A 14105-nucleotide genomic window follows, 5' to 3' on the forward strand; every position below is an offset into this window, starting at 1 on the left:
AGTGTGGGTGTAGATCAGTAATGGGCAGCCAGGGCTAGTGAGTGGGCTCTATGAGTGACCATTCTTCATCTCAGTGAGCAGCAAGATTGAAATTGGGCATGCGCATTACCCATGACACCAAGAATAAGATTAAATACATTGCACTTGATTCTCCTTCTTTATCGTGCCTTTTCCGCACAAAGTGATCCGCTATTAGGGCAAATTAAATGGCTGGCAAAAGTAACATAAAGAAGTGGCAGGAATGCATGGCTCCCCCAACAGTGCTTGCAATCAACATGAACCTCTCTTGTGCCCTTTCTTTAAATCTGTGTGTCTTCTCATTTTGCCAGAGGCTGCTCAACCCTCCCCTCTTTTCCAGCCCACCCCCACTCGACCCCTTCCCTCAAACCCCCATCTGGCCTTTTCCCCAAGTGCGCCCTCTCCCTCCCTCTCAGCACTTCCAAAGTGCTGTGAATCAGCTGATTCATGCACAGTCTCTGCTCCTCCCCCTCAGCTGATTCACAGTATTCAAGCTCTGGGGAAAAGGGGGAAGAGTGGGGATGGGGCACGGAGCAGCTGATGGAGGGAGGAGTAGGACCCCCTATCTGAGAGAGGTGTGGGGAGAAGGAGACAGAGTGGGGTTGCGCAGACAGCACATAGAAACCTGATGGGTCGCATGCAGCCCACAGGCAGCAGGTTGCCCACCTCTGGTGTAGATCAAGGTTTTAGCCCAGAATTAATTTTGTCACTGAATCATCATGTCTTGAAAATAGGGATTTATAACGCAGGCATTTTCAGACCTTGACTATAAGCAGAACTGTGAATATAATTATCCTGATAATAAAAATAACATACTGATTCCAGTCAAAATTGGGATAGAAACTCTTTGCTTTGAAGTCCCATATTCTATGTTTTAAGTGAGTGCTTTGCTAACAAGCCACAGGTGAGCACTTCATGAACAGCTACAGCTGTGACCATATGCTTTGTTCTGTGGCCATTGTACAGTCAGCCTCTGGTGCACTGCACCTGTTAGATTATTAGCTGTTTTTTATTGATGGGTTTAAAGATCCTTAAATGTAGGAGATAGTTAAACCAGAAGCTGGATGAAGAGGAAATATTACCAACGAGTAATGATTCCTTACTGGTGTCATTAGATGCTTTGATGTATGCCACAGGTGAACATATTAGATGATATGTCAGTAGATCAGGTTCCATTTTAAAAAGTGATGTGAGGGTTTTTGCTTCAAATATCTGCCCACTAGCAACTGGAATGACACTAGCAGTTCATTTCTAACCGAGCACCATCCGGTACTACTGATGAAACACTAGTGACCTGGGCAAGATTCAAATTAGTGACCCAGAAGTGAAAGTCTTGGTATCCTATTACCAATTCCCCTGATCCAGCCTTGGATTGAGAACTGCTTTAATCCTCAGAGAATCTGCCTTTCACTGAAAGGAATGTCAACAGTGATTTTAATGGGAATTTTCTGTTATTCAAGTGTGTGCTGTTAGGGCCAGGTGAATAGCTGAGTTGAGCTGTTGGTGAGAAAATCGCCCCTGTGTGGACCTCACGCATAAATATTTGGGGAGTTCTGACCTTGCAATTAGAGCTGACTGTTTCCTCTCACTCTATATTTTTGAGTTAATTTTAGAAGCAGGATTGGATTTCTCATGTTTTTACTCAGCAGCTCTTCATATACGTGTTCCTGAAGTTGTTTTGAAAGTGCCCATGCACTTTACTTGTAAAGCAGAAGAAACAAAATCCTTCTAAAGCCTCCCTTAGGCCCAGCTGGTCTACAAAGTGATGTGTATAAGGATCTCAATCACCTGTGTGGTCTGTGCCATTTTGTTCCCTCTTGTAAACACTTGACATTGTGGTGTTTGTTTGGCACAGTTCACATGCTGCTCAGCGCTGCATGCATGTATGGCACTCTGTAAATGGTTCGTTGCAATAGTATAAGAAGTTATCTCTAGCCAGTGAGTTTGAAACACCCTGTTGATTCCTTTGGAATTGCTTCAGTTTCTTTCAGGTGTGGATGCCTGGTGTAAAATGTGCAGTGAAGGGGGCCTCCCATCAGAAATGCAGGACTTGGAGCTGGCCATCCATCATCATCAGTCTTTGTATGAACAGGTGACCCAGGCCTACACAGAGGTAAGTGTTTCCAGGAGGAGAATTTTAACAGCTGCTAACAGATTGCTTTGCAGTAATATATATATATATGATTATGCATTTTGGGGCTATTTTCATTAAATAAATCACAGTTTTCCTTTCCATTGCCTCCTTGATATGACTGCTTAGTAGGGGTAAAGCTAATAAAGCTTTAAAATGGTTCTGGAGAGAGATGTGATCTCTTTACTCATGACTTCAGACAGGAGGTCATATTTACTCCCAAGCACTGGGCCCCATAGTGCAGTAACTCAAAATGGAGCAACAGCACAAATTGCAGCCAACCCCCAAACCTCTGGGATACCTACAGCCATCTAGCAGGGCAAATCACATGCTGGCCAGGAAATAGGCTGTCTTGTGTTGCTTTTCCTAGGCATCCTACAGTAGTAGAGTTGCTGACCAAATCGGCTCCCCTTGGGAGTAAGTCCTGTCTCCAGTGCAGTTATTTTAATGGAGCTAGAGGCTGTGATTTGATTTACTTTGCACCTCATCATCTCTTTTCAGTAACATCAAAGTTCCAAGACAGGAAGCCAGAGATGCTAGGTCCTTATCACAGCAGAGGATGCAAAAGACTGTGCCTTAAAGTTATATCCATTTGCATAAGCTGGTTTCTGTAGGGAAAAAGTCTGTCTCAGATCTAAAGAGCTTTTGTAAAAAGGATGATGTCAAGGTTGCTAAAACTAAAAACTGCCTTATGGCACTTTGGCAAAAATCCTGTAAAGATTTTCATTATGCTTTTCCCTCTGAATTGATCCAGGCTGCACTGGGAAATAACCCTCCACAAACAGCTGACATTCAGTGCAATTCACTACAAATAGACCAGTATCTATATTCTGTCTGCTTAGCATTGAAGCTGAGCTACAGGCTGTTCCCAAGCTCTGTGAGCTCTTGCCTAGGAATGAGTCTGTGAGATCTGACTTAGGCCTAGGAATACTGTCCCCTGGTCTAGATGGTATAGTGTGAGGCCAGTCTGCTTCTGTCATTCCCTTTCTTGAGGCAGCTGCCTGTTTATCATGTAGTCAGGTATCAAGCATGTTGAGCAATAATCTACAGATGTCACAATCTGTTTAATGCTTCCTTTTTCTTATGAGAGGTTCTTTATTTCCCCACACTCAGATACTATAGATTTGGTATTGCCCTTGACTATTCTTTTGAGCAAAAAGGGATGGACCTTGTTCCTTTCAAGTTTGCAAAAGCCTCTCCCAAACTGACTATTGAAATATTACAGTAACGGTAATAATATTTATTGGACCATCAAGAAAATCTGTTTGGAGGTCAAATACTTCTCCATTGAACAATGTAGGTTAAAATGTGACCTGTGAAGACCAGAAAGGTGGTGTAGCCAAGACAGCTGAATGATGCACTGATTCAACTCCCCCCTAGCCTCTGCCAGCTCTACAATCCCCAGAGCTTCCAGGAGGGGATGATAGTGGATAGTGGCCCTGCAGCCTGAGTGCCCTTTACTGGAACAGGCAGGTGGAATCTGCCTGTACATCAGCAGGGAGTGGATCTAGCTCACCCTCCTTACTTTTTCCATCATGTACATTATGAAGGACTAAGCGCTTCTGGATATTTAGAAAGAGTTTCTTTCCTTTTATGTACCAGTCAAAAAACATTCAATTAAATATCAACAAAATAAGAAAGTGTGTATATTAGTCTCTTTGTATAATGTATACTTAAAAGGTTCCTTTAAAAAAAAAACCCTCCTGCTACATCTTACATGATATGCCCCTGTTATTTTCTTCTTTGATATTCAGCCCCACAAATCTGTGTTAACATAAATAACTTTCAAGTAAAGACTTCAGAATAAAGGCTAAAGCTCACTTCCAAATTCATCCTGCTGTGCCTTGGTATTTACAATGTAGTACCAGGGAACAGGATTTGATACTACAGATTTGTTGTTAATCACTTGCCTCCCATGATTCGCAGCATATCGCCTCCACTTCCTTCCCAAAGACTACAGAATCAAGTCAAAAGTCTCAGTGCTTATCTTTAAAGTGCTGCATGATCTAGAGTCAGGATATCTTAAAGACCACCTAAAACTCTGGAATGAAGATGTCATTGACATCTTCACTTCTCTGGCAAAGTGAAACTCTCAGCAATAAGAATAATGCTTTTTTGAGCAGAAGACAGAAAATTCTCTGGGGGCTGTCCAAGACTGTGGCATGAATGTCCCTAGGAAATGAGGACTGTCGCAACACAAACCCCACTGCTTCCCCCTTCAAGTGCAAGGCATATTTCTTTGACCTCCCTTTTCTAATGCTCTCCACAGATCAATAAGAGTGTGCATGCGTGTGTGCATGCCTTCTTGCAACTATTATGATTATTGTGGGCTTTGTCTATTCAGTGGTACCTTAATATTGTTTTTAAACTAAATTTTGAGTAGGTTTCCTTTTTAAAAATAAAATCTTAAGTCAAATGAATTTTAAAAACATTTTCCCCATCAGCCTGCAGACCTTAACCCTTCCAATATGTATGCTTATTAAATACAGCTTTTCAAAATGAGTATCATTTTTGCTGTAGCTTCTTCCAGGGTCGTTGTGACTTTTTAAACATACAAGATGATTTACCCTGTATTGCTCAGGTCTTGAACTCAAATAAGGGTATTTGTTGTTCATTTAAATCATTGTGCTGGGGTGAGGCTAAGAATGAGGGGTCAGCCTGCAGGCTGCCTCAGGAAGAGAGGACTGCCCCAGGCTTTACTCACTGGAGCTGCTTGGAACTAGTTGAGAAGTGCCTGTCCATGGCCACTGCAGCTACAGCTGGCACAGCCAGGGGAGGGGTGCATGTCCCACAGCTGGGGAACAGACAGACACACAAACTTTCTGAAACATAGAAGGTAGCTGTCCCTTTCTCCACCCATGCCTCCTGCTGGGCCAATGAGGTTATAGCTGTCCCAGTCCCCATCTCTGGCCCCTTGGGGCACATCTCCACAGCAGGGCTAAAGTGGAATTAAGCTCTGCAACTTGAGCTACGTTAATTGTGTAGCTTAAGTCAAAATAGCTTATTTCGTCTTTTGGCGCTGTCTACACAGCAGGAAGTGTTAAATAAAACTTAAAATAAAAGAACAAGTTAAAAATTACTTAGAAAAGTTAGAAGTCTGCAAGTCACCAGGGCCTGATGAAATGCATCCTAGACTACTCAGGGAGCTGATAGCTAAAGACTTAGATACCTCCTTTATCATCTTTGAAAAAACATGGAAGTCAGGAGAGATTCGGGAAGATTGGAAAAGGGGAAATATAGTGCCCATCTATAAAAAGGGAAATAAGAACAACCCAGGAAACTACAGACCAATCAGTTTAACCTCTGTGCCAGGGAAGATAATGGAGCAAGTAATTAAGGAATTCATCTGCAAACATCTGGAAGAAAATAAGGTGATAGGTAACAGCATGGATGTGTAAAGAACAAATCATGTCAATCCAATCTGATAGCTTTCTTTAATGGGATATCAACTCTTGTGGAAAAAGGAGAAGCCGTTGTTGTGTTATACTAAGACTTTCACATGTTCTTCTTATCCATAAACTAGGGAAATACAACCTAGTTGGGGCTACTATAAGGTGGGTGCATAACTGGCTGGATAACCGTTCTCAGAGAGTAGTTATTAACAGTTCACAGTCGTGCTGGAAGGGCATAACAAGTGGGGTTCTGCAGGGGTCTGTTTTGGGGCTGGCTCTGTTCAATATCTTCATCAATGATTTAGATGATGGCATAGAGAGTACGATTATTAAGTTTGCAGATGATACCAAGCTGGGAAGTGTTACAAGTGCTTTGGAGGATAGGGTCAAAATTCAAAATGATCTGGACAAACTAGAGAAATGGTCTGAGGTACATAAGATGAAGTTTAATAAGGACAAATGCAAAGTACTCCACTTAGGAAAAAACAATCAGTTTCATACATACAGAATGGGAAGTGATTGTCTAGGAAGGAGTACTGCTGAAAGGGATATGGGGTCATAATGGATGACAAGTTAAACATGAGTCAACAGTGTGACATTGTTGCAAAAAAAGAAAACATGATTCTGGGATGCATTAACAGGAATGTTGAGAGCAACACATGAGAAGTCATTCTTCCGCTCTCTGTGTTGATTAGGCCTCAGTTGGAGTATTGTGTCCAGTTCTGGACACCACATTTCAAGAAAGATGTGGAGAAATTGGAGAAGGTCCAGAGAAAAGCAACACAAATGATTAAAAGTCTAGAAAACAGGAGCTATGAGAGAAGACTGAAAGAACTGAGCTTGTTTAGTTTAGAAAAGAGAAGACTGAGAGGGGACATGATAGTGGGTTTTTCTGTCTTCACAGCAGGACCAAATACCATCCCTGAAAATTTTTTGCCCCAAATCCCCTCTGCAAGGATTGAACTCACAACCCTGGGTTTAGCAAGCCAATGCACAAATCACTGAGCTATCCCTCCTGACTTTGACTTCCCTTACTCCTCATAAAATGAGGGTTACAGGAGTTAGAGTAAGAAGTTCTCCAGCTCACCTTTATTTCGAAATAATGGCTTGCAGCGTAGACACACTCTTTGTTATGTTAGAATAATTTCACTTATTCCGAAGTAATGCTGCTATGTAGCTGTACCCTTGCTGCCCTCTGTGGTTATTCTGTGATATAACTGTCCCTTCTACCAGATTATTACCTTTTCATTTTATGAGAAACAATCGATTTCCAGGCATAACCAAACCATAACCTTGCTTTAAATTATAAAGAGGAAGCTGCATACCAAATTTGGTGGTCCTAGCTCTTACCATTGAGGAGGAGTTCTTGAACAAACACATTCACAGATGGACAGACAGACACGCACATTTCTAAAATATATAGTAAGATAGTTCTTTAGATCATTTAAATTTTACATTCCCAATAGATTTATTAGAATGATTTAAAGAGAGAATTGAAGTTGAGTATGTTACCTCTGAATATGTTCATCAATTTCTCAAGGCCTACTGGCAAGTTGAAAAGCTTGTTTTATAGTTCAGGTGTCCAGCCTTCCATCCATGGGCTTATTCCTCTAGGTCTAGGTAGTCAAGATATTATAGTGTTGTCCCTTCTTCCTCCTTGACTGGAAAGTCAGAGTGCTGAACTGTCAGCAGTGGTATGAGAATTGTGGCATGAGTTATCCTTTCCCTTTCTTCAGAATGGGTGCAAATCTCTACTCATGTAAACTGCAATTAGAGAGACGTATCATGCAATGGAGAGTGCTTGGGAGTCAGAACTCCTTTGACTTCTGCTTTGACTCCTTCCTTCATCAATGCAGATTATATTATGTTGCTGAAAGTTACTGCTAAAAATTTGATGAAGCTTTTTGGAGATGCTCACCAAAAGCATCATACAGTGCTCATTAGAGATAATGGGAAGCCTCACTTTGACTTCACTTTACACCCAGCTAGTAGGGTATTTGGAAATTAAAATTCATTTCTAGCCGTATAAAAAGTTCACTGTAACATCTAGCTGGAGAGTCTTGCTGCCAGGCTGTAATTTTCAATGCAAACAAGAAGGAAGCATGAATCAAACTAACTTCTTCATATATTCATATATATAGTTCTCATATATAAGTCACAGGGGATGAGATTCTTCCCTGGCATAGGCACATCATGAGGCCTGTGCATTTAATTCTTCAAAATAGGGTATAAGTGGAATGCAAATAGTGCATAGGCACCTTGTTGTTTTTCTGCACTAGGTGAGTTGCTCAACTTTATTTCTCATAGATTGGCTTTTTAAAATTGTGATGTGACCTGCTAAGCAGGAATATTAATGCTTCCGTCCTTGAACAATCTGTGAAAAATGCAAAGCATTCACATGAAAGGAAATTCAATGACTTATTTTTCAATTCTGAGGAGAACACTGAAAGTGATTGAAAAAGCAGTGTAACTAGCTCCCCAGTCTGGTGAAACTATTCATTTATCTTTTCAAATCCATTCATTAGCAAACTTTTCAGTACACAGATCTTTCATGTCCATTGGTTGGGGGATGGTATAACATTCATAAAAGAAACACTTTTGGAAAGGAACTTTTGAACCGAATAAAGGTCATGGAGTCATAGAAAGTGTGAAGGACTTGGAAGGACTCCAGATAACATTTTATGAATATTATGTGTACCTCTGTTTGACTATTATTGTTTATTTATAAGTACCAAGTTAACTCCGGTAGCAGTAGACAGGTAGGTAGGCAGGAAAGCAGGAAAAAGCTGATAATGGGAAAATGCAGGCATCATTCCCTTTGAAGTTTAGCTCTGGCCTTACGGGAATGAAATATCTGTCTGGTCCAACTGGGCAAAGGGCCAGATTGTAACCTCAAGGGATCTTCAGGTGGGTAGCTGAAACAAAGGCCTTTGAAGTGGATACAAATCTGAAGATCTGGGGGAGACTACAGCAGAGCAGACTCTTTTCAGACTCAGAGGGTTGAATACTGGGGTAAGCTAGATTAACCTAAACTTTAGATAACACCGATGCAATAGACAGTTGTGTACGTTGTGTTCCTACTGTCATAGGTGCTAGAACTAGAGGTGCAGGAAGTGCTGCAGCATTCACTGGCTTGAAGTGATTTCCATCATATACAGGGTTTACAATTTGGTTTCATGGCTCTTAGCATTCCACACGACAGAGATTGTTCCAGTACCCCTGCCAGCAGTTGAGATTAATCTTATTTGACTTACTGAATGTCCACATTGATCATAGCTCCTGGAGAGAACTCTTGTAGGGCAGTTGAATCAAGCAGGGCCTTCTTCAGCACTCATGGCTAGTACATAGGGCACTGTCCCCTGAGATCTAGTTTGAAGAGAGTGAGAATCATTGGCAAAGTGAAGCTAAGTGGCCTGGCATCTTAGGGGACTGCATGTGCAAAGACAGAGTTTTGAAATAGCCAGGCTTTGTTCCTTTGGGAATGAAAGTGCATTTCAAAATCACAAAATCCTTTATAAAACTGAATTTGTATTCGTGCACATCTTTATTTAGTACTTGTATAGTTTTTTATTATTATTAACTGATACCATATTATTATTAACTGATACATAGACAATCCATGTACTTCTCAAATCCCTTTACTCTCATTTGTTAAAGGAAGATAGTAATAGTTCATTTACATTTTGCATTTTATTGTTGAAAATTTCACCGAGTCCCATGAAATGCACAAGAAATATAATTTGGATGCATTCTTTGCCTGTGTAAATGCAGGGTTTCATATGTACATTATTTCATTTGCAACATTGATAGGCATGTTTCTCAGGCCCATTGAAAAAGTAGGTCTGTATTTTTCTCTGAAATATTGCTGAGGAATAAGACACCTTGGAGAAGATTTGTACTATCATTTACTAATTTATTTTCTCTTACTGAATGAAGCAGAGCATGAATTTCACCTTTTGGAATTTGCATTCATACATCATAAGCTTACAAAGAAATGACTCTTATCATACCAACTGAATGTTTTAGTCATCTGTGTATTTCTGAAAATGCCACCTCCTCACCAAAATGAGTCTATATGTCTTCTGCCTCCAAACATCACTCATAACACACCATTATTTGTCAATTAATTTTCAGTGTTCAAATATCAGTAAAACATGCAGAGTTCAATATCTATGGCTAGGTATCTGTGGAATTATATGGCCCTTTCACCTCAGTATTTGCAGTCCCACTGAGAAGCAAAGTAGGTCCAAGTGAAACTGAAGCAGGTGATAAATATGCAAGTAAAAAGCAAAAGCAAATTGCTCAAGATTTCCTGTTTTTCCCTTTAACAGAAACACGAGCCCTTTATTGGGGTGGCGCGGGGAAGAACTGCGAGGATGAGTCTATTCTTATTGCCGGCTGTCAGATGTTAAAGAAAATATTATCAGCACAATGAAGTTGTCCCCCTCAAGATTCAATCTTTTTCTTTCAGGTGAGCCAGGATGGGAAGGCTTTGCTGGATGTTCTGCAGCGGCCCTTGAGCCCTGGAAACTCTGAATCCCTCACTGCTACTGCTAATTATTCCAAGGCTGTCCACCAGGTCTTGGATGTTGTACATGAAGTCTTGCATCATCAGCGGCGCCTAGAGAGCATCTGGCAACACAGAAAAGTCCGATTACATCAAAGGCTGCAACTCTGTGTTTTCCAGCAGGATGTTCAGCAGGTAATGTCATCTGTTAGAGCTGTGAAAAGAAAGTCAGAAGGACTACTACATGTTATGGCTTGATCTTTTTGTAACTATTACATTTGTATGGTGGCTTATCTGGAGGCTATTCATAGCAAAAGGTAGATAACAAGGTGAAAAAAAAAAGTCTTGAATGGACCCATTTTCTAGGTTCCCCAATGGAAACAGCACTGTAATGTTTGACAGATTTTGGGTTCTTTACACTGGAGAACAGTCTTCTTTGAGTGATCTGTGTATTTCCACTGGTGGGATCCAGGTGCCTGCAAAGACAGCCAGTTGATCCAAACTGCACCAGCAGCACATGCCATAAGTGTAAGGTGCAGAACTCATGTAGAACTTCAATTACAGGTCAGTAACCTTCATATATGCCGAGGTTCATTTTGATGAACTCTGGTTACAGTAAGTAACTTGCATTTTCTTAAAGAAGTAACTATAAGAATATAGCTAACAGTGATCACAAGATAATAATAATAGCTGCCCTCCTGTACACAAGCATAAAGAACAAACACTGCAGGAGTTTGGTTGCTTCCAGCAAAGTGGCATCTTATGGGGAAGACTACTGGGCAGCATTGTTGTGTGCTGCTAATATGGTGCCTGCTGTGAGTGAAGAGGCTGAGGGTTCTAAGCCTGGTAAGACATATATTAAAGTCAATTTATGTTTTGAAGTTACCCTTTTATTACAGTGAAACACTATGAGGTGGTTGAGGGAAGCAGTTCTTAAAAGCATGTGAGAGAACTATAGGGACATGCTGGCAGTCGCTGTGCTGTTCTCTTGTACGCACAGTTCTACACTAACAGCAGAGAGAATTGCTAGCATAGCACTCCCTTGAAAATAAATGCATCCATTTCTTACTGGGTTTGAGCATTTTGTGGGCAGCATTTTTACCTACTAAGGAGAAAAAAATACATTTGTTTAGCTTTTATTTAAAACCAAAATTATTCACACAAGTGTTAGGGCCATAATTAGATATAACAGATGTTTAATTTAAGGAATTTCTCTTGCATTATATGTCATAATACGTATGCTGCATGATAATGAATCTGTAAATTGCTTATTAAAACATCCTTATGTGATCAAGTGTGTACTGACTTTCAGTTCTAGCATATGCTGGAAAATATCAGAAATCTAAAAATGTAGTCTGATGTGACATCAAAGTTAAACATGCAAAAATCAAGTAAAGAATATAGTTTGTATAGTAACCTTCATTCACACGTATTTCAGATTAGTAATGGAGATGTAGCCACATTCCACAGTGGATTTGTGAGTAGCCTAAGACTATTCTGAATTAGTGTAAGCGACTCCTTCTTTCACTATTTTGGGTCAATCCTGACTGTCTTTCTCTGGTGAGCAATGCTTTCGAATTCCATAGCATGATTGTGGGGTAAAGCAAGCAGGCTTACTAAGCTTATTAATGAAGCTATTCAGTCCTCTAATCTCCTTCTCCTCCAGGCAATGGGGAATTTTGTCATTGTTTTCATTGAGAGCAGGTCTAGGTCTTTGGTGTGCATTAAAACGGCTACATTAGTGAAAAATAAATTTCACATGAGCAGAATCATTTTAGAAGGCATCACTGCAAAGCTTTGTAGTGTTCCATTGGCAGCAATCTTTCCAAATTTTCATTATAATGAGTAGTTATTATCTAGGAAGCAGCAACTTAATGACAGATGAGTTTCTGTCTTGGCACACATTTACTCCAAGAGTCATCTTTTTACTCTGATTATAAAACGGGGAGGAAGAAATGAATCATTTTGTGCTTTAAACATCTGTAGTGTTCAAGATAAATGCATCATAACTCAGTAAATGAAATTACCATCTAAACAGACTCAGAGATGTGAGATAAAAATGTACACAGGGGAAAAAGATTTTGGTATATGTTTTGCAAAATAGATCAGTATTTTTCGGGATCCTTCTTACAAATCTTGGTTGGCCCAGGCATACCCTGCTATGATTATTATTTTAAATTCACAACTGTAGGCCTATAAAGCTGTCCCGGTCCACTTTTCTTGTATTGGCATGAATAGTTTAGACCTGAATTTTGTCAATAACAGAATTCATCTACAGATTAATTAAAATACAGGCAGTCCCCGGGTTACATACAAGATAGGGACTGTAGGTTTGTTCTTAAGTTGAATTTATATGTATGTCGGAACTGGTGTCCAGATTCAGCCGCTGCTGAAACTGACCAGTGGCTGACTACAGGAAGCCCGAGGCAGAGTTGCTCTGCCTCGGGCTTCCTGGAATCAGCCGCTGATCAGTTTCAACAGTGGCTGAATCTGGACGCCTGGGACAGAGCAGCTGGGGCGCTGCCAGGTAGGTCCCCGCAGCGCTGCACCTCGGTGCTGCGGGGACCAACCCGGCAGCACCCCAGCTGCTCTACCCCAGGTGTCCCCAAGTCAGCTGCTGCTGAAACTGATCAGCGGCTGATTCCAGGAAGCCCGGGGCAGAGCAACTCTGCCTCCGGCTTCCTGTAGTCAGCCGCTGGTCAGTTTCAGAAGCGGCTGACTTGGGGACGCCTGGGGCAGAGCAGCTGGGGTGCTGCCGGGTTGGTCCAGTAGCACCGAGGAGCGGCGCTGCGGGACCAACCCGGCAGTGCCCCAGCTGCTCTACCTCAGGCGTCGGCGGCGAGAAAAGCCTGGTCTGCTGGGGGGGGTGGGGAGCACACTAGCTGCGCCCGCCCCCCCCCCCCCCAGCAGACGAGGGAGATGCGGGCTGCAGGACTGCCGAGACGCGCCGCGGTCCCGCCCGCATCCTCCGTGGCTTTGCTCCGCGTGATAGTTTCAATGAGAGAGTTTCCTTTCATGTTCCAGAAGTCCTGAGTCAGCTGGGGCAGCTACAGCCAAGAGGGAACCATGCCCTCTGTGGCTGCTGAACAGAAACAACTTTAGTTTCCATGGTTGACTCTGCTTCTGGACAAAGGCCAGGTTCCCATGTTGATTTCATTACTTTTATTAGCTACTACTGGTATGGAATGCTCAAGGTATAGCTGACATGACATATCTATAAGATCGCTCCTCAGTGGGTTGTTGGGGGTAGCTATCCATCCCCTCTGATGTTGTTCCATTCTCTTGCATCTCTTGTTCGGAGAAATTGTTATACATTTGGGGACACAGTATCATCAGTTTGCCGATAAACTTCCTGCTCATAAAGTAGATACTGGGCTTTCACCAATTACTTGGATGTGACTGAACCAACTGATGTTCTGTCCAGAAAAAAATGTATGGTGATGCTGATTAGCAGAGGGAACAACTTGAGTAATTGGGAGTGTATGTGTGTGGAGTGGCCGGGGGGGGGGGGGGGGGGGGGGGAGACCAGTGGCTGCTGATCCATTGGTGGACAGTGTTTACCCATTTTCTAACTGGCTTTCACTATTGCAGTATTTTTTGATCCCTGATTGTTATTGGATCTGAGGTGGCTCATGCAGAATGTACTTACCGACCTACCGGCCTTTTTGGTGGGGGTTGAGGCAGAGGACCTCATTGAGACATCAGATCCCAAGATGGATCAGTTCCCAGCTTCACAGGTGATTGTTCAGCCCCACCCAGTCAGAGCTTCAGGGCTCCATGCATGGAGCTCACTGACGGGGCAGGCCTGATTAATCACCTGTGAAGTCTGTTGCAGCTTAGAGGGAACACTGGTGGATAACCTCACCCACTCTAGTCCTTCCTATATTGCTCTGCCAGTTTTCTAGACTATTAACGATACCATCAAAACACCTGCAACCCCACCTCCTTACCACCACCAACAAAGAGGAATGAATGAAAGTACTGCATTCCCTCTAACAGGTTCCCCAGTAGTAGTCATGGCAATGAGCAGGAGTGCCAAAGCTTATCTGGGCCTCTT

General features: G+C 42.0%; 1 protein-coding gene across 5 annotated transcripts in view; it reads left to right on the plus strand.

Annotated features, from left to right (window-relative positions):
* KALRN (kalirin RhoGEF kinase) overlaps positions 1-14105 on the plus strand; it is a 786138-nt gene that overhangs the window by 389087 nt on the left and 382946 nt on the right. For all 5 annotated transcript variants that reach the window (XM_075933149.2, XM_075933142.2, XM_075933143.2 and 2 more), the window contains exons 8-9: positions 2000-2131; positions 10013-10243. In XM_075933149.2, coding sequence (XP_075789264.2) covers positions 2000-2131; positions 10013-10243 — 363 coding nt within the window. The remainder of the gene's footprint in view (positions 1-1999; positions 2132-10012; positions 10244-14105) is intronic.

Source organism: Pelodiscus sinensis, chromosome 7 (assembly GCF_052426305.1).
Source record: "Pelodiscus sinensis isolate ZL-2025 chromosome 7, ASM5242630v1, whole genome shotgun sequence".
Lineage (NCBI taxonomy): Eukaryota > Metazoa > Chordata > Testudines > Trionychidae > Pelodiscus > Pelodiscus sinensis.